At 38.0% G+C, this 25880-nt stretch overlaps 1 protein-coding gene across 1 annotated transcript in view; it reads left to right on the top strand.

Moving 5' to 3' along the window:
- PALMD (palmdelphin) overlaps positions 1 to 25880 on the top strand; it is a 56281-nt gene that overhangs the window by 11780 nt on the left and 18621 nt on the right. The window contains exons 2-3 of the mRNA XM_053591878.1: positions 7626 to 7706; positions 15583 to 15707. Of these exons, the coding sequence (XP_053447853.1) occupies positions 7626 to 7706; positions 15583 to 15707 (206 nt within the window). The remainder of the gene's footprint in view (positions 1 to 7625; positions 7707 to 15582; positions 15708 to 25880) is intronic.

The following is a 25880-nucleotide window of genomic DNA, read 5'->3' on the forward strand; positions in this document are numbered from 1 at the left end:
TATTTTATTTTGTTTAAATTGGTAAAAACTTTTACTTGAAATGTTCATAATTAATAAGAGAGACAATGGACACTGTTTTCTGAAAATATGCATCAAAACAACTTTTCATTAAAGTGTGTCATCAATTAGCATCAATAATTTTTAAAACATCTACGCTGTTTCCCCGAAAATAAGACCTACTTACAGGAAAGATAAGACGTCCCCTGAAAATAAGACCTAGCGCATCTTTGGGACCACACCTTAAAATAAGACACTGTCTTATTTTCGGGGAAACAGGGTATACCGCTTGACTCAGTAACTGACTTCTGGAAACCTATCCTAAGGAAATAATCAGAGAAAAGTGGCCTGAAATTTAGATGCAAGACACTTTATTACACAATTATTTATAATAGGAAAAGATGCAAAACAACCTAAAAGCCGGAAAAGAGGAGCATAATTAAACAAGCAATGATATTTTCAATATAATTTAATATTTTATTTTTAATAAAATTTAATTACATGGGAAATACTCATGGCATAATATTAAGTACAAAACATTGGAACCCCAAACCATATATACGTGTCTCTGTTTAGTTTGAGCATGTGTGTGTATGTAAGCATGTGTACACATATCCTGTTTGGTTATACTGAAAAAAGATTGGAATAAAACACACCAAATTATTGCCAGTACTTATTTCTAAAGTAGTAGAATTATGGGTGATTTTTACATTTTTCTTTAAAATTATCTGAATTTTCTAAATATTCTACAATTAATAAATTCTATAAAGTTTTATAGTCTATACATATTAATAATAAAATTAATCAGAATTCGGACACATCACCCCAAAATGTTTTCAAAATCTTGACTTGGTCATCTTTTATTGCATTGCTTTCCAAATCTGGTTGGTCACTAAAGTCACCAGAAATGGTTTTTAACACAAAACTTCCACCCTATTCCAAATTCATCCTATAAATGCAGATTCAGAAGGTTACCAAAGGCCAGGTGTGATGGCTCATGCCTGTAATCCCAGCACTCTGAGAGGCCAAAGTGAGAAGATCTCCAGAGGCTAGAAGTTCAAGACCAGCCTGGGCAACACATAGAGACCTTCTTACAAAAATATTTTTTAAATTGGCGGTGCCTGTGGCTCAGTGAGTAGGGCGCCAGCCCCATATGCCGAGGGTGGCGGGTTCAAACCCAGCCCCAGCCAAACTGCAACAAAAAAATAGCCGGGCGTTGTTGTGGGCGCCTGTAGTCCCAGCTGCTCGGGAAGCTGAGGCAAGAGAATAGTGTAAACCCAAGAGTTAGAGGTTGCTGTGAGCCGTGTGATGCCATGGCACTCTACCCGAGGGCGGTACAGTGACACTCTGTCTCTACAAAAAAAAAAAATAAATAAATAAATATTTTTTAAATTAAGCAGGCATGGCAGTGCACACCTGTAGTCCCATCCACTTGGGAAGCTGGGGCAAGAGGATCACTTGAGCCTAAAAGTTTGAGGTTACAGTGACCTATGATGGTGCCACCACACTCCATCCTGGTGACAGAGTGAGACTCTATCAATAAATAAATAAATAAACAAACAAATAAGGTTACCACAATATGTCTATATATTTGTTTCTTAGGTTTAATTTTGGTTTTCTATTTATCTTCCTACAAGGAATTTGTTTAAAAAACTTTTTAAGATAGTCACTTTTGAAAAAATATTGCTTTCTGTTCATATTTTCACAAATTTCCAAAAGAATAAAGTAAGAAACAGTCAAAATCTATTGTGAAAACAAATATACTGCATTTCCATGATCTAGAGATCTTCGTTCCTTGGCTTCTTCATCCATGTAATGGAAATAAACATGATTCCTATCTCATAGAGATTTAGAATTGATACACTGTGAACTTTAAGTAGTTCCTAACACAAAAACTTGTTTCAGTAAATGTTAGCTATTATGATGATCAGTATTATTTTCATCATCTACAGATCTTGAAATAATTAAGCTACAAGAAGCAACGTAGGTTTTAAATGCTTTGTTTTTAATAATTGAATGCTACTGACCAGACATTTCTTTTCTAAATTCCATTTTCCTTGTCTAAATGTAATTTATTCTACAACTTTGTTAAGAATGAACTAACACTTTCACCAGTCTTTAAGTATCCATAATTCACCTTTTTCCCTCTTCAAAAAATTGGAGCATTTGACATTTTCCATTTTCTGATATCTTTTCACCTCATCCAAGATTCCAAGGAGATTACTTAACATTATTTTTCTGTCAGGCCTATCAATTTTGCTGCCTCCTGAAATGAAACTCATCAGAGACAGAACACTATAGTGGCTCTGTCTTTGGTGTTCTATTTTCTCTGGGGCTTCAGTTTCCCTTAAGCATTTTTGTTCTACCCTATAGGATCAAGATTATTCCCCTTAATCAAAAACATGAAAGTAAAGTAGGAGTCGATTAGCTGCATTTTGTCCCCATTCTAACATTACAGTTATGTTTCTCAGCAGTAGTTTTATTGCCTTTATCTGCTTGCTCTCAGCATCTCACACACAGACACACACACACACACACATACACATTCTTTTTATGTCCCCAGTGCTTTTCATGAGTTGCACGTCTTCAGATCACCCTGGATTTAGACCTCATTGACATTTTTACAAACAGGTGCCATCCTCTTTATGCTGGGTTCCATGAACTCATTGGGAAGCTCCTAGTGATAGTAAACTCTTTGATCTGGTTCTTTTATAGTACCTTTCTTTACTTCTTACCCAAGATCAGTTTTAATTGTGCCCATGTTTCTATGTGTAAATTGTCCTTTCCTTATGATCTGTCTTCCCTATTAAAAATGTTGTCTTTTTATTCAAAGATCTTTTCAAGACTTTTTTCTTTTTCTTTTTCTTTTTTTTTTATTTATCTCTTTAAGATAAATCTCTGGAAATGGAATTGCTAGATAAAAGTGTGATAATCAAATGCTTTCCAAAATCAAGATTGCCAGAACAGATAAACAACAAATAATTTTTAGTATAAATATGTCCCATGAGCATAATCATATTTCTTAAAGTATTTGCTGTTTATCTGAAATTCAAATTCAACTGCATGTCCTATATTTTTACTTGCCAAATTTGGCAACTCTACTCCAAAGGGAAAGAGACAACTTGTACTTTTTACACACCTCTTCACCAATTTAGGGTATTTTGATTCTTTCTTTTTTTTAATTAAATCATAGCTGTGTACATTAATGCAACCATGGGGTACAATGTGCTGGTTTTATATACAATTTGAAATATTTTAATCAAACTGGTTAACATAGCCTTCACAACATTTTCTTAGTTATTTTTGTTAAGACATTTATGTTCTACACCTACTAAATTTCACATGTACCCTTGTAAGATGCACCATAGGTGTGGTCCCACCAATAACCCTCCCTCCACCCATCCTCCCCCCTCCCCTCCCCTGCCTCTCTCCTTTCCCCTGTGTGGCTCAGATATTAAGCTCTATTATAAACAATATATAACTGACCCCAAAATAAACTTCTACATGGATGCCCTCCTCCTCCGCCCATGCCCCTTAAATGTAGGTGCTTTATAGAGTATCTGTCTTTAGTCTTCCTTCTCCTTTCATAAAACATCTCCCTTCCAAAACTCCCACATCTTTCTTTCCAGCTCTGACTCCACAACCGTCTCCATCCAACATTCCAGCACCTACCGATAAGTCCACCTACTTGTCCCAGGGGCACCTCAGACTAGGTGTGAATCCATCATTCCTTCCTCCCAAACTCTATCTTCCTTCACCTTAATTTCCCATTTCCATGTGTGATTCTGCTCTCTGGTCAGTTACCTGAACTTAAAGTCTTGTATTTCAATTGGCTCTCTCTCTCCCGCACCCATGTGTCACCAGCGCAGGCCCTGCCGTTGTAGCTCATGGTATCTCTGACCTCCACACTCTCTGCGCCTTCTTGTTCAAACCCTTGTGGCCTCATGTATGAGTTGTGCAGTAGCCCTGCTGATTCTCCTCTTCAGATCTTCCCCCTTTTCTACATAATGAGACTGTATTAAACTTCTTAAAACATGATTTTAACTCTACTATGCTCCTCCCCCTATTGCTCCCTATTTCAATATATAAAGAAACTCAGGTCATTCAATACCCTCTAATCTATTTTCACACAGTTATTCATAATTTCCCGCTATTCCTTGTGTAGTAACTTAGATTCCAGGCTCTCTGTTCCAAATTACGTCCCAGTGTTCTAGTTTTCAGGCCTTTGCTCACATCCAGCCCTTGACTGGAGGCTGCTTCTTCTCCCCATTCCCCAGTAGCACCCAACTCAGGTGCTATTTCAAAGCCTCTGCTAAGGACATCAACTAGAAGTAACCTTTCCCTGTCTCCCCTCAACCTTCATAGTACCTTACTCGCCTTAGTAATAACATGTATTTCATGTTATTCATGTAATATAATTATTTCATGTAATATAGTCTAAGATGACTATATTTACTTACACAAATAACTTTCTTTCTTTATGAGAATAGAAGCTCAAGGAAAATATCTACTTCTGAATAATTTTTAAACACTACACAACTGTTAAAGTCACCTTGAATATAGCACTTGTGCATAAGTACTTAAGTACTGGATGAATTAATAATTGTACAATTCAAGATCAGCCCTGCCTTCTTGACAAAATCAGGCACCTTAGAATATTAGCTAACAATCGATGATGTCTCCAAAATACTCACACTCTTAAATATTGTGCTTACTTTTATCAAATATGGGATTGTGATAAAATCATTGGAACATAGGTAATCACAATAACTTTGTAGTTTCATAAGATAAATAAATTAAATTAATTTTCAAAATAATTAAGAGATAGCTTTTTACAGAATGGGAATTTGTGAATATCAATTACTAAATAGGTTAAGTCAGATAGCTAAAATTCTAGGCAAATGTTCATTAGCCTAGGAACCTGAACATTGAGAAGTAAATAGCAATATGTTATTCAACTGGTTATGTTAATCACCATGATGGTTCCATAGTAACCACTACTATCTGTTGTGCTGGATTGCAAGAGCTATCTATACAGGTAATTCATTTTCCAGGGAAATTTTGGGAAGAAGATGGCATTTCACATCTATGTATTCTGTGATAATGTGGGAAGGAATCAGATGGCAATGAAAACTTTATTGGTACACTAGCAATAGAGGTAGATATACAACTCAAGGTTGACCTATAGTTTATCCTGCCATACTAAACTAAATTATTGTCATATTATTTTTTAATTAATGCTTATAGAGTCCCGTGAAATTTGACTAAAGGGTAATAACTTGCCACTGATGGGTATCTTCTGAGGAAAAATACTTTTATCTTAAAATAGGATCGTGGCTATAACATTAGAAAATTACCTTCTTACCTACCTAGACTGATATAAGAGAGGCATGGCATTACCTCTGAGTGACAAAACATTGGTATTCCTTAGCAACCCTTATATGAGCCTGATGTTGCTAAAACAATTCAGATGCCCTGCCTCTGCCCACAGCTTCAATTACCTGATTACTAATCCCAAGATGAAACGAGCCCAAACTGGTGATCAACAGGGCTGAGAAGGGATTGTTGAGTGCCACAGTCCTCATCCACCACTCTTCTCTACAGGCTATTCATGGAGAGTGTAGTTACAACACCAGCTTCCAAGGAACCAAAACTCTGCTCCCTTCTAGTGAGAGGTCCCACTTGGCCTCCACACCATAGTACTTCATGATGGAGAGGACAATGAGACTCTCCATCATGACTCGTTTGACTAAATTCCCACTCAAGGAAATGAATGATACAATGAATTGGCTAAAAGTGTGAAGGCTGCCCTCAAATTTCCTGGGTTCAAATCCTGGCTCTGCCACTTAACTAATTATAAGAACTTGCATGAGTTACTCTCTCCTAAACTTTCATTTCTTCTTGGTGAAATAAAAATTATTATAGTGTCTCTTTGTTATTATGAGTACTAAGTAAAATTGTGCCTGTAAAATATTCCCTAAAATGTTTGGCACAATAAATTTAAAATATAACTAATGTCTGTTCAATAACAACCTTTAGACATAGTGGAAAATTGACTCGCAGAGGTTTTCAGAGTTTTCGGTTACTAATAATTCAATTTCATTCAAAGAAAGGAGTGATTCTGAAGATCTTTGCTTGTTTCCTAGCTGTTAAAAAAAAAAAAAAGACTGCTTCTGAAACCTAAAAAGTAACGCTGAGGAAGGTGTGTATTTCTTTTTATACACAAAGAGAAATAATGACACAAAGTTGGAGACCAACATGTTGTTTTCCTTCCACAAATATACCTGAACTTAGACATCAAAAAAAGAACTTTTATCTTCAAAGTAGTCACATCAGGAAGCCATGCGCTTATTTCAATAATGCTGCCAAATATTTTTGGAACGTTTTCTTCTAAATTACCTTCTCAGCCTGCTTCAAATTCTTTTGGATGTCTTTATTGGCAACAAGATTTTGTTCTTTGGGAGTTTTTAATTTTGAAAACAGATTTAAAACCAACCCTTATGAATGAGATGGAAGAGAAGGTCACCTCTGATCAAAAATGAGGAAATAAAGACCTTTTTCCCAGGCCAGTCAGATGTCTGAAAAAATTCCAGACAGGCAATCTCTAAAACATTTCAAGCCAATGAAAGCATTGTCAGAGTGAACGTGCTGCTTTCTGTGTGATTAACAAGTTATATGTTTATTTATTTAATGTCTAGAGCACTACATGTCGAGCACTGTTTTAGAAACATTTACATACATGCGAACTAGTTCATTTAATGCTCGAATCTTACGAGGTAGGTACTCGTAGTATTCCCATTTAACAGGTGGGATCACTGAGGTAGAGAAAAGTTAAGGATCTTGTCCAAGGACACAGAGCAGCTAGTAAATGGAGGAGACAGAAATCAATCCCAAACTGTCTAGTAAGTATAAATGCTTTATTTTCTAGAAAGTATAATCTGTGTAGATTATACTTAGACCTATGCTGTGTAATTAGACCTATGCTGTCTAATTTTCTCAAGGTAATGTAAACAAGGTAAAAGATACAATTCTTCGTGAATTTTGTTAAATTTCAGCTAAAAGCCTTCCTAGTGTTAGGAAGTATTATCTGAAGTCTTTTTTCTCTATCTTCTCATAGTAAGTTATACGAGGAGGAAACAGTCCCATTTTCTAGCTTCCTTAGCTCCCTGACTATCCGTAGGCTATCCTGCTTTCCACATGAAGCAGGTCTTTCATCCAGAAACTTCTTCAGCCTTGTGCTGGGAACAGTCTCTCTTCTCTCAATGTTTCTTCATGTCTATTTCAAAACTCCCTCCTTAAAATTCACTTTTTCCGTTGCATCACTCGGCAGGTCAATCTTGCTAGACTGACGAGAAAGAAAGAAAAGGGCAGTGAGTAAGGAAAGACGCTAAACTAGTTTTAAGGCCTCTTTGAAAAATTACCTTTTCATCTTGTTTCCTATAAGCAAAATGCGCTGAATGTTTCACTTCAACCTCCTTTCCTTTAAAATATGAGTTTCCAAAACAGCTTCACACCAATGCCAAGAGCACATTGCTGGCCAGCCATTCCGATAATGACAGCAATCCCCAGACAACATATTGAAACAAACTTTAAAAAAATTAAATATGCTGGAACTTTTTTTATTTCAGGATAAAAGGAAAATACAGGAAGAAATATCACAGAGACGCCTGAAAGTAGAGGAAGAGAAACTAAAGCACCAATATTTGAAGGTAACTTATGACTTTGATTTCATTTCAATGATTTAGTATTCAAATATCCTAATGGCACTGATATTTGAATAGTTCAGATACTTCAGGAAAACATGAACTCCAACATAGTTCTACTAGCATTCTAATAACCATAGGGGAGGTCAAGGAGCTAATAATATTTGCATATGAGATTAATACCTTCTGGCAAACATGCGGAAAGTTGAAAACATGGTTTTATTACTTTTATTCTTTATTAACTGAATTTCCTAATTTTCTTGGGTAACCTTGAGAATTTGGCCCCGTTTACAGGCTTGCCTAACATCTCTAGGGAGCAGATCCAGCTAGGAAGTTCCTTTTCAAATCAATGAAAGGCCAGCCATTCCCTGAGGGTGCAGAACAGACAGTGTCTGGCCTGGTCAAGGATGCTTGTATTTAAAAGCTCAGTGCTATGAATCCAATATTGTCTGAGCATGGTTTGGGTTTTGGTTTTCTTTTGTTCTGACAGAACATGAGATCATAACCAGAAATAAATCTCCATTTTTAAAATCAGACTTTACATCTTTCACTGGGTGTGGTCATTGTGTAATTAAAGCACATTGAGTTTCAACATTATATTACGTAGCTTAGTGACAGGATACAGGCAATGACAAACAGGCGCTCCTTGTGAGCAAGCCCAAACAGGAAACGGTACTTATCTGGCAGCCTGCTATCAATAGATATAATGAATCCCCTTAATGAAACAATGGTGCCCACTCATGGGTTCTATAAACCTGAGTTAAACTTGCCAAATTCAGCTAAATCCATTTTTCTAATGGAACAAATAACCACTTCCGAAAGCAAACATAATTTAAGATTCTAATTAGCCTCAGTTCTCTGTACTCTGTTTCTTTCTTTGCTCTTACCCAAGTTGACATGTCTGATGTTTATTGGATAATTTCAAACATAGTTAGTCTGCTGTCCTTACACTATGTCGCATTGAATTTACCTGAGTGGCAGACATACTCAAGAAATGCTGGTGTATTCCCAGAAAATCAGTGAAATAAAAAATTTTACCAAGGTGTTCAGTGTAATGCAAATGAAGTCGACGGTCAAATCTAGAACAATTTGGGAGGTAGGCCATTTCTAACTCCCAAATCAGAGCTTTATCTCTCTCTCTCTCATACACAGACAACTTACACACAATTTGAATCTCACAGTGAACTCTCTAGTATTCAGCAATTTTTATCCTTGAAGAATGGGTAGCCAAAAAACAGTAGCGTTCACAGTAAAAGGTTTAAATCTCTCTGCAGGTCATTCTAGAAAGAAAGTTTCACATAGGAAAGGTAAGGTTCACTTGCAGGTCCTCTACTGAGGTGGCACTTCATTTTGGTACTTGCCAAAAACCGTTCTGAAAGTAACACACAATCTTCTCTGTTGGTTTGCTTTCTGGAACCCAGGAGGCCTCTTCTACAATCTTATCCAATCAAAACATGTATCATCTTTGGACTCCTGTACACAATTGTGCAGATCATGTGCTGTACAAAGGTACCCGAAATGAGGGTGCTGAAATCCTGCCCACATTCCCGTGTACTCTGCCTCAGGCCTCCTTAAACCAGGAGCAAGAGGGTTTCATTTTCACTGCGCAAAGGTGCAATCCAAGCCGTGCACTGGCCCAAAGTGGTGTGTGGTGTGGAGGGGGAGGAGAAGGAAATATCCCCTTTTCTAAACTTGGGAAATTTATTATTAAATAAGACAAGCTAAATGATAGAGGTTTTTTTCATTTACATTAGCGCATAAGCATTCATTCTTTGATCTGGGATGGTCCAAGAAGGTTTGATTAAAGGTGAGGGGTTTGAGCTTTGTCTTAGCTAATAAGTAGAACTTATGCAGATGTACCTAAGGCCTTTCAGTGAATGTGTTTTAAGCACCTATTATATAGGATGTGAAGAATATAAAAGAAATAAAACTTAGCCAGCGCCCTTAAAATGATAGCTGACACACAAACTCGGAAGGACACCTGTTCTGTGATGAGCTCTATCTGGGAGGCATAAAATGCAAAAGGAACATAGGTGGGAAAGGGGCGGTTTCAGTAAAGAACATTCTTCCAAGTTTTCAGAAAATAGTTGGCTATATCAAACAGAAAGTAGGCATAATTCCAAAATGGGGTACACAAACATGCAAAAGCATTTTAAAAATCAACCTATAATATGTTCATCAGGTCAAGAGGGCTCTACTGGCCTCTCTGCTTACCAGCCTGTCTCTTATTTTCTTCTCCATCCCTTTGTCCTGGGTCCCATGACTGTCCTCACCATCCTCCTGATTGCAAACATTTTCACTAGACTTCACTGACACTTGTTAAACAACAGAAGTATAAACATTCACAAAGCACTCCTCCCATATCAGTGTACACACACATTTCAAAACAGTAATTCACTGATACTCTTTAGCCCCTGAGCCTGACAATCATACCCATGATGTGCCAGCAAGGGACTTCTGGGGATACTGTTAACATCCTCATATTCAAATAATAAATACTATGGATCTTCTTGCCTAGTAATATGATCACAATCTCATGCTGTCTACATTCAATCTAGGTAATTTTTCTTTTCTATAGATACATCCAACTCATGGTATGAAAAAGTAATTTATTCCCAAATTTATTCCTTCTTGATAATGTAGAAGTGCTTCAGAAAAACCTTTCCCTGAAAATCTGCCAAAAGATCTTCTATCACCTGTAGGTCACTTAAACTTTCATCTAGTTCATACGGCTTCTGATTCTGAATTTCATCATGAAATAGATTTTATTCTATTCATTAGTTTCATATACTAAAGCATTAAGTCTAAACTGTGAGAAAAAAGCAAAATAAGTGCTTTGATTACAATAATATGTGATCACATCAGATCATTTTGACTGCACATCCAAATTGTATTTAAGTTTGAAGCATTCTCTACCAGGGGTGTATGACAGTTTGTGAACAAAATTTTAGAAGACTAAAATTAAAATTGTTCTTATTCCTAACCTGACTGAAAACCAAGAAGGTAGGCCCAAGTTAGCCTAATCATATCACAACAATCATCCTCTGTCCTCTGTAACGCAGCATGATAAGACCACCCCGTCTGAGTGTTTGTTATAGAGATATTTATGCAGGTCATTGGAGTTATCTGTAAAGGTGGTTTGTAATGACTATAACTTACTTTGCTAGGTGGCATCTGTTTTCTTTACTAGGCCTTAGCTATCTACATATCCCATCAAATTGAAATAAATTAAAATCAAGGAAACTCGTAAAATGCAAATATAGTCAGATTTTTTTGCATCTTTAACCTCGGGAACTAAATCTCAACCTATATTAATAACATTTATCGGGTATGTAAGAAAACATTTTTACAAACAGCTACACAGTTTTAATAAATGGTTAAGATAACCCTGGGGTAAAAATCTCCGGCCATGGAGTAGAGTAATACCAACTGCTTTCATGGAATGTGTTGTCCACCTGCAGTTATAGACAGAACTGTAAAACTATAAGAACTATAAAAAGACCAATACAAATATGATGATGGAGGAGGGTTAAGTTGTTATTTACTTAATATAGTGGTCCTCAAACCATGTTCGTGCATCCATAAGGTTCCAGGCCCCCTCACTGCTTCAACTAAAGCAATCCAAATTTCAGCTGTTGCCCAAACTATAATTCTATATAATATTTATTTGTAGTCGATGTAATATTAATTCTTTTTAAAAAATTCTTTGAAAGCCATTGCCTTAGTTAAAATAACAGCATATTACTAATTAAATAGCATCAACCCAAGTAACAGCTTCCCTGCAACTGGGCACAGTGAGTCTGGGGAGATAAGACTCCAGGCATCTCTGGCTGGTGGGATCTGCCTATTATCATCCCTTTGAGGATACAGGGAGTCAGCAAGGGACTTCTGGACCCCAAGAAGAGGACAAAAACAGTGGAAAACTGGCAAGTGGTTGCGTGGGTTCAATCAACCTAATCCCGCTGGCATCCATAAGTACAAGCAGCAGTGAAACTGCAAACCAGAAAGGCCTTACCTGTGAACTGTTTCAGTGTTTTTGGACTTGGCACTCAGTTGAACTGCCTTGGGGAGAGCTTGAGCAGGAGTGCAGAGAACTTTGGGCATTGTCTAGTGCCCCAGACTGAGCCTCTGAGCCGGACAGAGCTAATAGTGTTCGGCTGTGGGCCGCAGGGAGCCATTGTGAGAGAATTGCCCTGGCAAGCTCTGCCCTCAGGATCGCAGAGCAAGGATCAGGCGGGATCTAGTAACGTAGTGACTGAGCAGCCTAAAGGTGGGAACTGAGCTCCTTACAGCCTTAACCCTCAGGGGCAGAGTGAGACCAGTTTTGGCACACTGGAGGCTCGGGCTGTTGCCCTCGGTAGAGTGCCGTGGAGTCACAGCTCATAGCAACCTAAAACTCCTGGGCTTGGCGCTGCCCAGACCTCCATAAGAGCTGCGCTGTGACCCCCGACCCGTGACCCACACCCACCAGCCCTCCACATGCCCTGACCAGAAACTGTGGGAGCTGCACAACCCTGTGTCCTCCCTCCTGTACCCTCCCTGCCTCCACACCGGCCCACGCATCTGGCCAGGGACTCTGTAGCTGCATGCCCTCTGGAGCCCTCCCTGCCTCTGCGCAGAGCCCTTCTCCTGGCCAGAGACTGCTAGAGCCTTGGGCTCTCTATGCCAAAGTCACTGGGTGCCAGGCACTCCCAGAACTGTGTGCACCACCTCCCGCCCTGTTGCTGGATCCGGGTGTGCCACACTCCAGAACTGCTTCCACAACCAGAACTCCCTGGCTGGGGCAGCCCCAGAGAAACTACACAGGGTCACTCACTACAAAGATACAGAAACAATAGAGTGATCCTGCTGGGATCTAATCTTGGAGAAACACCTCCCCAACTCTGAGGACGGCCAGAGGCAAAGGTGAAAAACAATCATGAGGGGAAATCAACAGAAAAACTCTGGCAATACGAATAATCAGAGTAGATCAACTCCCCCAAGGATCAATGGGGCAGACACAGCACAAGATCCCATGCACAAATAAAAAGCTGAGATGTCAGAAATCGAATTCAGAATCTGGATAGCAAAAAAGATAGAATTAGGATTTCGAGCAGTAACCCAAAAGATATCTCAAGAATTCAACGAATTCAAAGACCAAATGACCAAAGATTTTGACACATTGAGACAAGAAGTTGCATCCCTCAAAAATCTAAAAAACACAGTAGAATCCCTTAGTAACACAATGGATCAAACAGAAGAAAGGATTTCCAACATTGAAGACAAAGGTTTTGAACACTCCCAAACTCTCAAAGAGGATGAGAAAAGGAGGGCAAAAACAGATCACTCTCTCAGAGAGCTCTGGGATAATTTGAAGAAAACTAATATTCGTCTTATAGGGATCCCCGAAAGCGATGAAGTGGCTTCACAAGGCACAGAGTCTCTTCTCCATGAGATTATGAAGGATAACTTTCCAGACATGCCAAGAGATTCTGAAATTCAGACAGCAGACAGTTTCAGAACTCCGGCACGACTCAACCCAAATAAGACATCCCCCAGACACATCATCATCAATTTCACTAAAGTTAATATGAAGGAGAAAATTCTGAAAGCAATCAGACAAAAGAAAACCATCACCTACAAGGGGAAGAACATTAGAGTAACTGCAGATCTTTCTGCTGAAAACTTCAAAGCTAGAAGAGGATGGTCATTGACTTTTAATCTCCTAAAACAAAATAACTTTCAACCCAGGATCCTGTACCCAGCCCATATCAGGGTGGGCAAGGGACTTGAAGAGAAACTTCTCTAAAGAAAACAGACACACAATCTACAAACACATGAAAAACAGCTCATCATCCTTAATCATCAGAGAAATGCAAATCAAAACTACTTTGAGATATCACCTAACCCCAGGAAGAGTAGCCCACATAACAAAATCCCAAAACCAGAGATGTTGGCGTGGATGTGGAGAAAAGGGCACACTTCTACACTGCTGGTGGTAATGCACACTAACATGTTCCTTTTGGAAGGATGTTTGAAGAATACTTAGAGACCTAAAAATAGACCTGCCATTTTATCTTATAATTCCTTTACTAGGTTTATAGACAGAAGACCAAAAATCACAATATAACAAAGACATCTGTACCAGAATGTTTATTGCAGCCCAATTCATAATTGCTAAGTCATGGAGGAAGCCCAAGTGCCCATCGACCCACAAATGGGCTAGCAAATTGTGATACATGTATACCATGGAATATTATGCAGCCTTAAAGAAAGATGGAGACTTTACCTCTTTCATGTTTACATGGATGGAGCCGGAACATATTCTTCTTAGCAAAGTATCTCAGGAATGTAAGAAAAAGTATCCAATGTACTCAGCCCTACTATGAAGCCAAATTATAGCTTTCACATGAAGGCTATAACCCAACTATAGCACAAGACTATGGGGAAAGGGCCAAGGAAGGGGAAGGGATGGGGGAGGTTAGGGTGGAGGGAGGGTAATGGGTGGGGCCACACCTACGGTGCATCTTAGAATGGGTACAGGCAAAACTTACTAAAGGCAGAATACAAATGTCTACATACAGTGACTAAGAAAATGCCATGAAGGCTCCACTAAACAGTTTGATGAGAATATTTCAGATTGTATATGAAACCAGCACATTGTACCCCTTGATTGCACTAATGTACACATCTATGATCTAACAATAAAAAAATAAATAAATAAATAGCACCAACCAAGTTAATTAAAAATATTTTTAATTCAGAAATATTTATATCCCAGGTGTATTAATTTTAGCAGCAAAAGACATAAGATTCTTACTTGCTCTCATTTTAGCTGAAATATAAGAGAAAGAAGTCCCAGAAAATAAAGGAAAGTTTCCATCCTCTCCTCACTATTTTAGATGTAGTAAATTCCCAATGAATAATTAATGATGAATAATGGAACAAATAATTTATGGAGACCGATTAGATACAGGATGGGAGCCTTTTTCTTCCAGAAAAAAGGGAAAAACAAACTCCTTTAAAATCATATAACCACATATCTGACAATTTCTACTTGAGACATGGACTAGATGCAAAAATAAAGCCACTCCAAAATTTACAGGCCTTTCTCACTTGTTTTAAGTTTTCTTTGGCTCAGGTTCAAGAGTTTATTTTTTTCATGCAAATTAAAGAGGATTTTTTATATGATAAAACATACAAATTTTTTGCATGTTAGAGTGGCAAAAATTCAACTCAGTGTTTAGAAAGATCAATGAATCTAATGTATCGTGTATTATTGGAACAGGTAGGGAGATAAACTTAAGGATAAAGATGTCTATAATGAGAAAATAAGAGGTACTGGGTGGGAAAAACAATAAATCTACTACCCAACCAAAGGCTAATGTTGAATTAGTTTAAGATATCATAGCACCTTCTGTTTTGCCCACCATTCCAATTAACCCTACAAAAGATCTTTTGAGAGTAGTTATGGTATGCTGTTACCAGAGTAAATATCAAGGTGATTTGGGGAACTTTTAACTTTGTTAAGGGTACAAGATACACATCCATCAACCAAACAAATGACAGTAAAGACATCACATCATGAGGTCCATCACATAATAACTGCAATAAACATCCAGCACAGCATGATTCTGAAGTAAGAGAGTTGTCTATGGGAGCAAGGATCTTCATAGATAAACCTTGAAGAATAAATAGGATTTAGATAAGTAAAAACTGACTTTGGAAAAGGGTCAAGAAGGTTGCAATGAAGGCTATAAAATGCCAGATCTATTCAGGCAAGGCACTGAGAGAAAATAATTCTTCTTTAATAAGTCCACTACTGGAATTCATAAGATTTGGAAGCAGTAACAGATTTTGGAGATTGTTGACTGATATCTTCATATTTCTTTCCTGACACCAGAAAAAGGCCTTGAGGGAGAAATGGCTTCTAGATGGAATCAGCAGTGGAAAAGAACAAGAAGAGATGAAGAAGCAAAATCAACAAGACCAGCACCAGATTCAGGTTCTAGAACAAAGTATCCTCAGGTACGGCCCTCACTCATACTCCACAACTGCCTTTATTTTGATTTTGTCTGATACTGTATATAGAACAGTCACTCAGCATGAAGGGCACAGACTTTCCATTTGGATTTCTAAAAAGACTAAGGAATTAAGGCAACAATAGAAATTTTACTATAAACATCATTTGAGCATAGCAAATAAATAGATTTATTTTTATGATACATGTAGGTGACTTATCAATTTCCTACAAAAATGTAGCCTGTTTCCTACAAAATGGTAGTAACAATATCCATCTTTTAGTGTTGTTGAGCAGATTAAAAAATATGTGCTAAACTACCAGGACCTACCTGGCCCATGGTAGGTGCATAAAAAGCAGTCCCTTTTCGGGCGGCACTTGTGGCTCAAGGAGTAGGGCGCTGGTCCCATATGCCGGAGGTGGCGAGTTCAAACCCAGCCCCAGCCAAAAAAAAAACACAGAAAAAAAAGCAGTCCCTTTTCACAGCCCCAGCCCCCACCCTGAGGACAGGTGACAGCAGGTCTACAGGTGTGTTTATACTGTCCCTCCATTACACCTGTCCCAGTCCCTCCCAGTCAGAACCATATTTTGGAAGAGAAGATTCTCTGGGGATACTCCACTCATATTTTCCCTCCTCTGCTTCCATGATGAATTGGTCACAGGTGCAGAGTCAGGAAACTTCTGATATAACAAATAACATTTTTAAATCACCTTCACTGGGCCAGGTGTAGTGGTTCAGGCCTGTAATCCTTCGGGAGGCCAAGGCAGGAAGATCATGAGCACAGGACTTTTAGACCAGCCGGAGCAACATAATAAGATCCTGTCCATATGGAAATTTCTTTTTAATTAGCAGGACATCTTTGTGCATGCTTGTAGCTACTAGAAAGGCTGAGGCATGAGGATCACGGGAGCCCAGGAGCTTGAGATTGCAGTGAGTTATGATGACACCGCTACACTCCAGCCTGGGCAATAGAGTAAGAGCCTGTCTCAAATAACTAGAATAAAATAAAATGAAATGAAACATTAAATTACTTTGTCTTCAAATGAGAGTATGAATGTGAAAAAAACTGAACAACTCAAATAAAAAATGAGATTATCAGTATCATCACAAAAAAGTCAGCATGAAAAAAATGCATGGGAAAGGTCAGAATGGTTTTCTAACCTATGCATGCAAAGAAGATGGAATTTCTTGTGGTACAACCATGAAAATAAACTAAAGTCCACCCATCTCTGAAGTATAGGCAAGTTTCAAAAATCACGCACTTTGTCTTGTTGTCTTCCATGAAGACTATGGGAAAGACTTGGAAGGCAAAAGTATTCAGTAACTATGCAATGATCACACGTCATCATACTCACCACACTATACAAACACATAACTTTACGCTTTAAACTGACAATCTGAGAAAGGCTTTCTTTTTTCAAATGATTTCCATTTTACTTTCCTAATTGCATACACTCATACATTCAGTAGCTAAAATCACTGACTGCTCATCCTTATCTAAATGTTTTTGAAAATAACAATCCTTAAAAGGTTATGTAATTGCAAGTTTTATACTTATAAACTTCTCAGTTGTTTACTCAAAGAAATGAAGTGCTTCCAAATGGTAAATTATAAATACTTTAAGAATATCCCAAAAAATCAGCTCCACAGTTTGGAAAACTCCTCCACGATTCTTCATAAGGCATCCCTTTGCAAGACCTTCTCAGCCCGAGTCCGGCTTAAGCAAGAGATTACTCTCTTCATTCCTCAACACAGTACCCTTATCTCTGAATGAGTCTTGAATTTAATCCCTGTAAATTTTTCCCATGGCACAGACACCTACTTGCTTCCCCTCAAAACCTTCTTTTAGAGTCTTTTCACATACCAAACATCTATAACTTTCTCTGCACCCAACCATAATTGAAATGGCTACATACCCTCAAACTCCATTAATAAGTTTGGGCAATATTCTGAGTAATCCCAGAGTATTTACTAGAACTCTACTTATGGCGTTTAGACCTTGCCTGAATGCTCTGAGAAGCACATAAGCTTCTACAAGTGGCTTATCTGGTTAGAGTTCCTACGTGCCCAAAAGTATTACACGAGAAGGAGAAGTGTAATAAGACTTATTATGCGCTAGGCATTTTTATTTTTTGAAACAGAGTTTTACTTGCCCTCAGTAGAGTGCTGTAGCATCATAGCTCACAACAACCTAAAACTCCTGGGCTTCAGCGGATCCTCTTGCCTCAGCCTCCCAAGTAGTTGGGACCAAAGCGTGAGCCACTATACCAGGCTAGTTTTTCTATTTTTAATAGAGATGAGGTCTCGCTCTTGCTCGAACTCCTGAGCCCAAGCAATCCACCTGCCTCAACCTCCCAGAGTGCTAGGATTACAGGAGTGAGCCACCATGCTGGGCCCACCAAGCATTTTACACATACTGGCCCATTTAATCTTCATAACTCTGTGGCGGTAGGTATTATTCTTTTCACTTTTTGCAGAGAATTAAGGAATTCACACAATAGGTAGTGGAAGATCAGAGACTGACTCATTTGACTGCCCTACACTGCCTGTACGATGATAGCACACATGGCCTCTGTGGACTGAGATGGTATTATCTCTTATAGAAGTCTGGAATTGTGTTCCATCACTGTTCTCTTTTCTCCTAAAAGCTCTTACCACTCTCAGGATTATCTTCCATGTCCCTCTATTTTCTTTGATAAATTACCAACTACATGTCTGTTCAATAGCAAATTCTGGCATCTCATTACAACTTTATTTTAGATCTTCAGGATGCTCTTAACCCATGAATACTCCTTTATGAACACCAAATAAGTTTAGTCTCGGTTCACTTTTAAAAGGCCTGGCACAATTCGCAAAGCACTGGCACCTAACATTAGATAATTTAGTGTCACAGTCTAGAAAGGAAGCATCAACACCACCAATTCGTAGATGAGCACTTAGGCACAGAGAGGAGAGGGACGTGATGGAGGTCACAGAAGCTCACGAGAGGCAGACTTGGGTCTCAAAGCAAGCCAGGTTCAGCTCCAGCCTCTCTCCAGCTAAAAAATGAAAAGACAGCTATAGATGTAAATGTTCTGGAAATAGTAAAACACCTAACACAGACAAGTATTTCTAATAATCAGGAAACTACTCTTTTTAAGGAATTTTTCTTAAAACATGTATTTGCAAAGATTAGTCAAGAATTTGCATTCTTGTGGCCCATGGAGGCAGATTTATCGAGTTAAAAATGTATAAGGCACAGAATGTTCTGAAGCCACATACTTAAGACAAAAAGTATCTGCGCCTGTCTGTAGTAGCTGCTCTTGCTACTGCCCAGCCTTTCAGAAATCACACTGCCAAAGCAGCTGCACTTGACAATGAAGTATTTTCTTCTCAGGTGTTTGTAAAGCTGCTAAATAATCAGGTGTGTGTTTTCAAATTCAATCTTTTTCTAAACAACTGCCTACAGTGCTTAAGAAGCTTTTATTACTGATCAAATCAATACAATTTCCTGTTATTAATAGCTCAGAATAGCAGTTAGACCCACTGATGAAGCTGAACTAGGCAGAGCCACTCCTGTGCCCTAAGCAGGGAGAGTTAGCAAACCCTGAATGTGATTTATTAAGGGCCTGCTCAAGGGTGGGATTTGCCATTCTGCCTGGCCCATCATGCAGAGGATAAGATTTTAAAGGAAACATCAAAATAAAGATACTGCTATTACCTCAGAGTCCATAACAGGGCCAGGCTTTGCCTGTGAAATTTTCATTACTTCCACTTGCAAGGTTTTGTGAGAACTGAAAGAGCAGAGCCTCCAGCCTTCAAATGCTTGTTCTGCTGACCACACAGTACATGAGCTTGGCCATGTTCTTTCATCTATTTGAGCCTCAGTTTCCTTGACTGTAAGAGAGAAACGATTATAGCCACTGGGTAATTTTCTTGGTAGAGGTAATTTCATAATTTTCTTCACCTCTTTTGTTATGTATATCCCTAAGTATTTCTTTTCTTTCTTTTTTTTTTTTTTTTTTTTGAAGCCACTGTGAAGAAAACTGTGTCTTTGATTAGTTTCTCGTTTTGGCTGTTACTGGCATATACAAAAGCTACTGATTTGTGGACATTGATTTTATATCCTGAAACATTGCTGTATTTTTTGATTACTTGGAGGAGTCTTGTGGTTGAGTCCTTGGGGTTCTCTTGGTAAAATATCATACTGTCAACAAAGACAGGGAGTTATTAAATAGGGATTCTTTTTCCCAGTGTATGTTCTTGTTTGGTTTATCAAATATCAGGTGGTTGTAAGATGTTAGTTTCATCTCATGGTTTTGTATTCAGTTCCAAATGGCAACATCTCTATTTTTGTGCCAATACCATACTGTTTTGACACTATGGCTTTGTAGTATAGCCAAAAGTCTGGTAAGGTGATATCCCCAGTTTTGTTTTTATTATTGAGTTTTGCCTTGGCTATACGGAGTTTCTTCTGGTTCCATACAAAACAAAGAATTGTGTTTTCCAAATCTTGAAAGTATGATGATAGTATTTTCATGGGGATTTCATTGAATCTGTAGATTGTTTATAGACATTTTCACAATGTTGATTCTTGTTGATTCAATGTTGATCTTGCCCCACCATGAGCAAGATATGTTCTTCCATTTGTTAACATCTTCTGCTATTTCTTTTCTTAGGATTTCATAATTTTCTTTGTAGAGATCCTCCACCTCTTTTGTTATGTATATTTCTAGGACTTTCATTTTTTTTTTAAGCTACTGTGAAGGGAACTGTGTCCTTGATTACCTTCTCATTTTGGCTGTTATTGGCATATACCAGTGGTTCTCAACCTGTGGGTCACAACACCTTTGTAACAATGAAAATACATCACGGCATTAGGAAGGTTGAGAACCACTGGCATACAAAGGTTACTGATTTGTGGACATTGATTTTATATCCTGAGACATTGCTGTCTTTTTTGATCACTTCCAAGAGTCTTGTGGTTGAGTCTTTGGGGTTCTCTAAGAATAAGATCATATCATTGGCAAAGAGCAAGAGTTTGACCTCCTCTGCCCCCATTTAGATGCCCTTTATTTCCTTCTCTTACCTGATTGTATTGGCTAGAACTTCTAGCACTATGTTAAATAGTAGTGTTGATAGAGGACAACCTTGTCTGGTTCCAGTTCTAAGTGGAAAACTTTCAGTTTTACTACATTCAGTATAATATTAGCTGTGGGTTTGCCGTAGATGGCTTTGATCAGATTAAGAAATGTGCCACCTATGCCTATATTCTTTTTTTTTTATTAAATCATAACTATGTACATTGATATATTCATGGGGCATCATTCACTAGCTTCACAAACCGTTTACCAAGTTTCACATATATATATTCTTCAGTGTTCTAAAGATGCTGAATTTTATCAAATGTTTTTCCTATTGAGAGGATCATAAGGTCTTTATTTTTGCTTCTGTTCATATGGTGAATTACATTTATGGACTTAACATATATTAAACCAGCTTTGCATCCCTGGGATGAAATTAACTTGATTATGATGAAGGATTTTTTAATGTGTAGCTGTAATCTATTGGCTAGAATTCTACTGAGAATTTTTGTATCAATATTCATTAGTGAAATTGGTCTGAAGTTCTCCTTTTTTAGTTGGGTCTTTTCCTGGTTTTGGTATCAGGATGATGTTTGCTTTGTATAACATGTTGGGGAAGATTCCTTCCTTCTCAATTTTTTGGAATAATTTCTGCAGGATGGGTATAGGCTCTTCTTTGAAGGTTTAATCGAATTCTGGTATGAAGCCATCTGCACTAGGGCAGTATTTTGTTGGGAGATTTTTTTATTGTTTCTTCAATCTCAGTTCTTGAAATCAGTCTGTTCAAGAGATCTATTTCTTTTTGATTAAGTATAGGGAGAGGGTGTGATTCCAGGTATTGATCTGTTTCCTCCACATTCTCCAATTTCTGGGCATAGATTTTCTTACAGTACTCAGATACTATCTCTTGTATCCCTGTGGCATCTGTTGTTATTTCCCCTTTATTATTTTTGTTGTTGTTGTTTGAGACAGAGTCTCATTATGTCACCCTCAGTAGAGTGCTGTGGCATCACACTTACAGCAACCTCTAACTCTTGCGCTTAAGCGATTCTCTTGACTCAGCCTCCCAAGTAGTTGGGACTACAGGCACCCACCATAACACCTGACTATTTTTTATTGCAGTTGTCATTGTTGGTTAGCTGGCCCGGGCTGGGTTCGAACCCACCAACTTCAGTGTATGTGGCTGGCACTGTAACCAGCCCCCTTTATCATTTCTGATTGAGGTTAGTAGAGATTTTACTTTTCTGTTTCTAGTTAATCTGGCCAAAGGTTTATTGATTTTATTTACTTTTTCAAAAAACCAACTTTTTGTTTTGTTAATTTTCTCAATGATTCTTTCATTTTGAATTTCATTTATCTCTGATTTAGTTTTGATTATTTCTTTTATGCTGCTAGGTTTGGGATTAGATTGCTGTCCTTTTTTCATCTCTTTAAGGTGGTTCATTAGGTTATCGATGTGCTCTTTCTCTGTTTTTCGGATATAGGCATCTAATGCGATAAATTTCCCTCTTAGGACTATTTTTGTAGTGTCCCACAAGTTTTGGTAGCTTGTGTTATCATTGTTGTTATTCTCTGTAGAGCTTACAGGTTAGAATGCTAATACAGGAGTTAATTTTTATGGAACATTTTCTATGAATCAGGCACTGTGCTAAATACTTCACGTACATTATTTCATTGAATTTTCACAATTACCTTAGGAGGTAGGTAACATTTAACTGGTGACAAAAATTGATGTTTATGGAGGCTACCTTATAGCTAAAAGTCATACAGCTAAATTAAAAGCCAGGATTTTAAACCTAATGAAAAATTCTAATCATAAAAATAAAACTGTCGGGAGGGTATTTGGGGGGACCTCACCTAATGTGCATGATGCAATGGTACATTTCAAAAGTATTAAGAAACTTTATAATGAGTATAATTGTGATGGATGTGTTACTTAGTTCAATGTAAGCATTTCACATTGCATGTCGAAGCAGTTCCCTGAACCCCATAAATGCATCAATGTACAAAGTTATGATTTAACAAAAAATAATTAAAAACAAAAAAAATAAAATTTTCCCTCAGATCCTACAGAAAAATTCCACCAAAGTTAAGTTCTGTAAACTCTCTTTTCATAGCATTTTTCATTTTCAATCTATGCTGCAATTTCACTCCATATGCATAATTTTATGTAGACATTCACTTCAACATTAAGAATACTCAGAGGGTACCTTGACTCACACATCATCCTTACATAAACTATGTATGTTTATTCATTCTCTCCTATTTTCTTCCAAAGACAGACAACATTTCAGAAAATAAGTAGGTTTCCACAGCTTCTTATCTTTGGAACACTATTACTGAGTATTTTGCCTGGTGCCCTGATTAATACCTTAGGAGAAAATGTTCCCAGGAGGAAAGGCGTATTGCGCATCTCCTTCTGAATCACTTCACTTCAATAGAGTTTCAATTTGCCTCCCAAATGAGTCCTGCTCTTACTGGGACCACTGAACCATATACTCCTGATTGTAGGCACAGGTGCACTGAGTTAGTCCAAATATCCACATGCACAAACTTATAATCTGGATTAGGAATCCTGTCAAGAAACTTCCATGGCTTTCCTCTGTCCAATAGCTCACGCTCAAAACAATACCCCAAGAGGCACTACTACCAAAAGCTGTTACTCACATCCTTAGTTCTTCTCTCCCATCCACTGTTCCTGTGGTTATCAAAGACCTCCCTCTGCCAAACTGTCTTGCATAAGCTCCCCCTCTAGACACTGTCTACTTCTTGAACTGTGTCCAAAGACCTCTGACTTTAACTGGAGCACATGGAGTGCTTGATAGAAATGTCATGAGTATAAAATATAAAAGGTTAACTGCCAAGGAGAATGATGCAAATACACTGCATTCCCTTCAAGAAGGATAAGCTACTTATGATTAAATGTTCTCTAGTAAGGATTGTTTTTCTAATATTCCAAAGCACTCTTCTGACCTTCTACCTCCTTTTAGTAAACTTTCATTTGTGTTCAAGTAGTTAGTAACCTCCTTCTGCTTATGAGACAAATGCACCAGGTGTATGTGAACCCTTGGATCTCTCTGTGGCCATATGAAAAGAGCAGAGGGATGGGCTATGATAGCAGTTGGAGCCACATCTCCCGTCACTTAAAGAAAATTCCTCCACAAATGGAAAAGGAATGTGAGAAGATGCACTCTGCTCACTATCATGTAAAGCAATGACCTACTCAGCTATCTCAAAAGATGACAAGCAAGATTTAATTTCAAAAGGGAACCCAAAACATTGATATAGAAACATAAAGGTTAAGCATTTTTTATGGCAGTTTCTCCTTTATCAAAGTTTCACTCATTATGATTTCTATCCAAATTTATCCCCTACTTAATGCTCTGATCTCCCTGTACAGGTCAATTGTACCTTAATGAAACTAATGTTTCTTCAAACACAGGTGAAGTATGCTATATGAAAAAAAATCACATTCTAAATGTTCCTGGCTTTCTGCTGTAACCCAACCAGCTATTTCTAATACCACGCAAATAGACAAGCTGCTCTTATCACAACATAAGAGAGAAGAGAAAAGAAAAAAGGAGGAAAAAAAACACTTGTTTCTTTTTTTTTCACCACTTGTTTCTTATTAAATTATCTGTTGCCTAGAAACACTCAAAAATTATTCTGAGGTAATTATATGAGTCAAAATCATTCCAAGCATGTTTTTCACTCTCCATATTTGACTAATTGATTTACCAGATTTGTAATAGTTCGTCTGTTGTTTTTAATTTCCCAGTCTGATTATTTTTAATTTAGGAGTCTCATTTTGAATTTAAAGAAAAAAGCTAAGTAAATTTAGCTTTAAACTTAAAAGCAAGAAAGTGACGAAATCTACCTACCCCACCCCACTAAAGCACACATACACACAAAAGCCCCTGGTATAAACCTGGTGCATAGTAGAGAGACCTGTGAAATACACAACTTAGTAACTTAACTAATGAGAAAATGGATGAGGGACAGATCAATGGTAATACTTAAAAATATTACCTTTTGGTAGGGCCCGTAACTCAGATGGCAGGGTACCGGCCACATACACTGAGGATGGCAGGTTCGAACCCATCCAGGGCCTGCTAAACAATGACAACTGCAACCAAAAAAAAAAAAAGTAGCCCGGCATTGTGACGGGTGCCTGTAGTCTCAGCTACGTGGGAGGCTGAGGCAAGAGAATCCCTCAAGCCCAAGAGTTGGAGGTTACTGTGAGCGGTGACGCCATAGCACTCTACCCAGAGTGACAGCTTGAGACTCTGTCTCAAACAAAAAAAAAAAAAAAAAATACTATTTTTTAAAGAGGACCAGCTGAAAAAGCCTAGGCAGTGACTTAATATGTTGATGAACTAAAAAAGAAACATTGATAGTCCTTAAATAAAAAATAAAAAAAGAATAAGCACCCAACTATCTTTGGGTCAAGGGCAAAATTATATGGCAGTAGTACCCTGATTTTTGAGGTAACTGTTGATGGCATAGTTTAATATCTCATCGTCACTTTTTTTTGCTCTCTCTCCACTTTTCCCTTCTTCATATGCCCTTTTATTTCTTTATCCCCAATTCCCAGCATTCATTCTTGCTTATACCTATCAAACAGTGTATGTTCATTGAAATAAGGATTACAGGGTCGCTGATCCAAAATAAACAATTTCCCTCTATCAGGATACTCTAAAACAGCGGTTCTCAACCTGTGGGTCGCGACCCCTTTTTAACAATGAAAGTACATTGTGGTATTAGGAAGGTTGAGAACCACTGTTCTACAACATGGTATAGAATACTCTCTGAGGTCCTGCCCTCACCCTACTTCAGTTTACTAGCAGCTACCCTTTATGGAGCACAGCTTACAGCTTAAGCACTATTCTGAGAAGCCAGTTCTCTGAGAGAAGCCTACCTAGCCTTGTTTTACACATAAGGACTCTGATTCACCTAAAGCCGTAAATCTAGTAGCAGTCACACCATGAATCACACACAGGTCTTTCTGACTCCAGACCCTTTCCACCAGGCCTCACCCTGTTTACTCTTGATTTATTTCAATGAGCATTACTGAGCGTCTGCCGTACATGTCTTTGGTCTCAAAGAAGAGATTCCAG

Source organism: Nycticebus coucang, chromosome 5, assembly GCF_027406575.1.
Source record: "Nycticebus coucang isolate mNycCou1 chromosome 5, mNycCou1.pri, whole genome shotgun sequence".
In the NCBI taxonomy this organism is placed as follows: domain Eukaryota; kingdom Metazoa; phylum Chordata; class Mammalia; order Primates; family Lorisidae; genus Nycticebus; species Nycticebus coucang.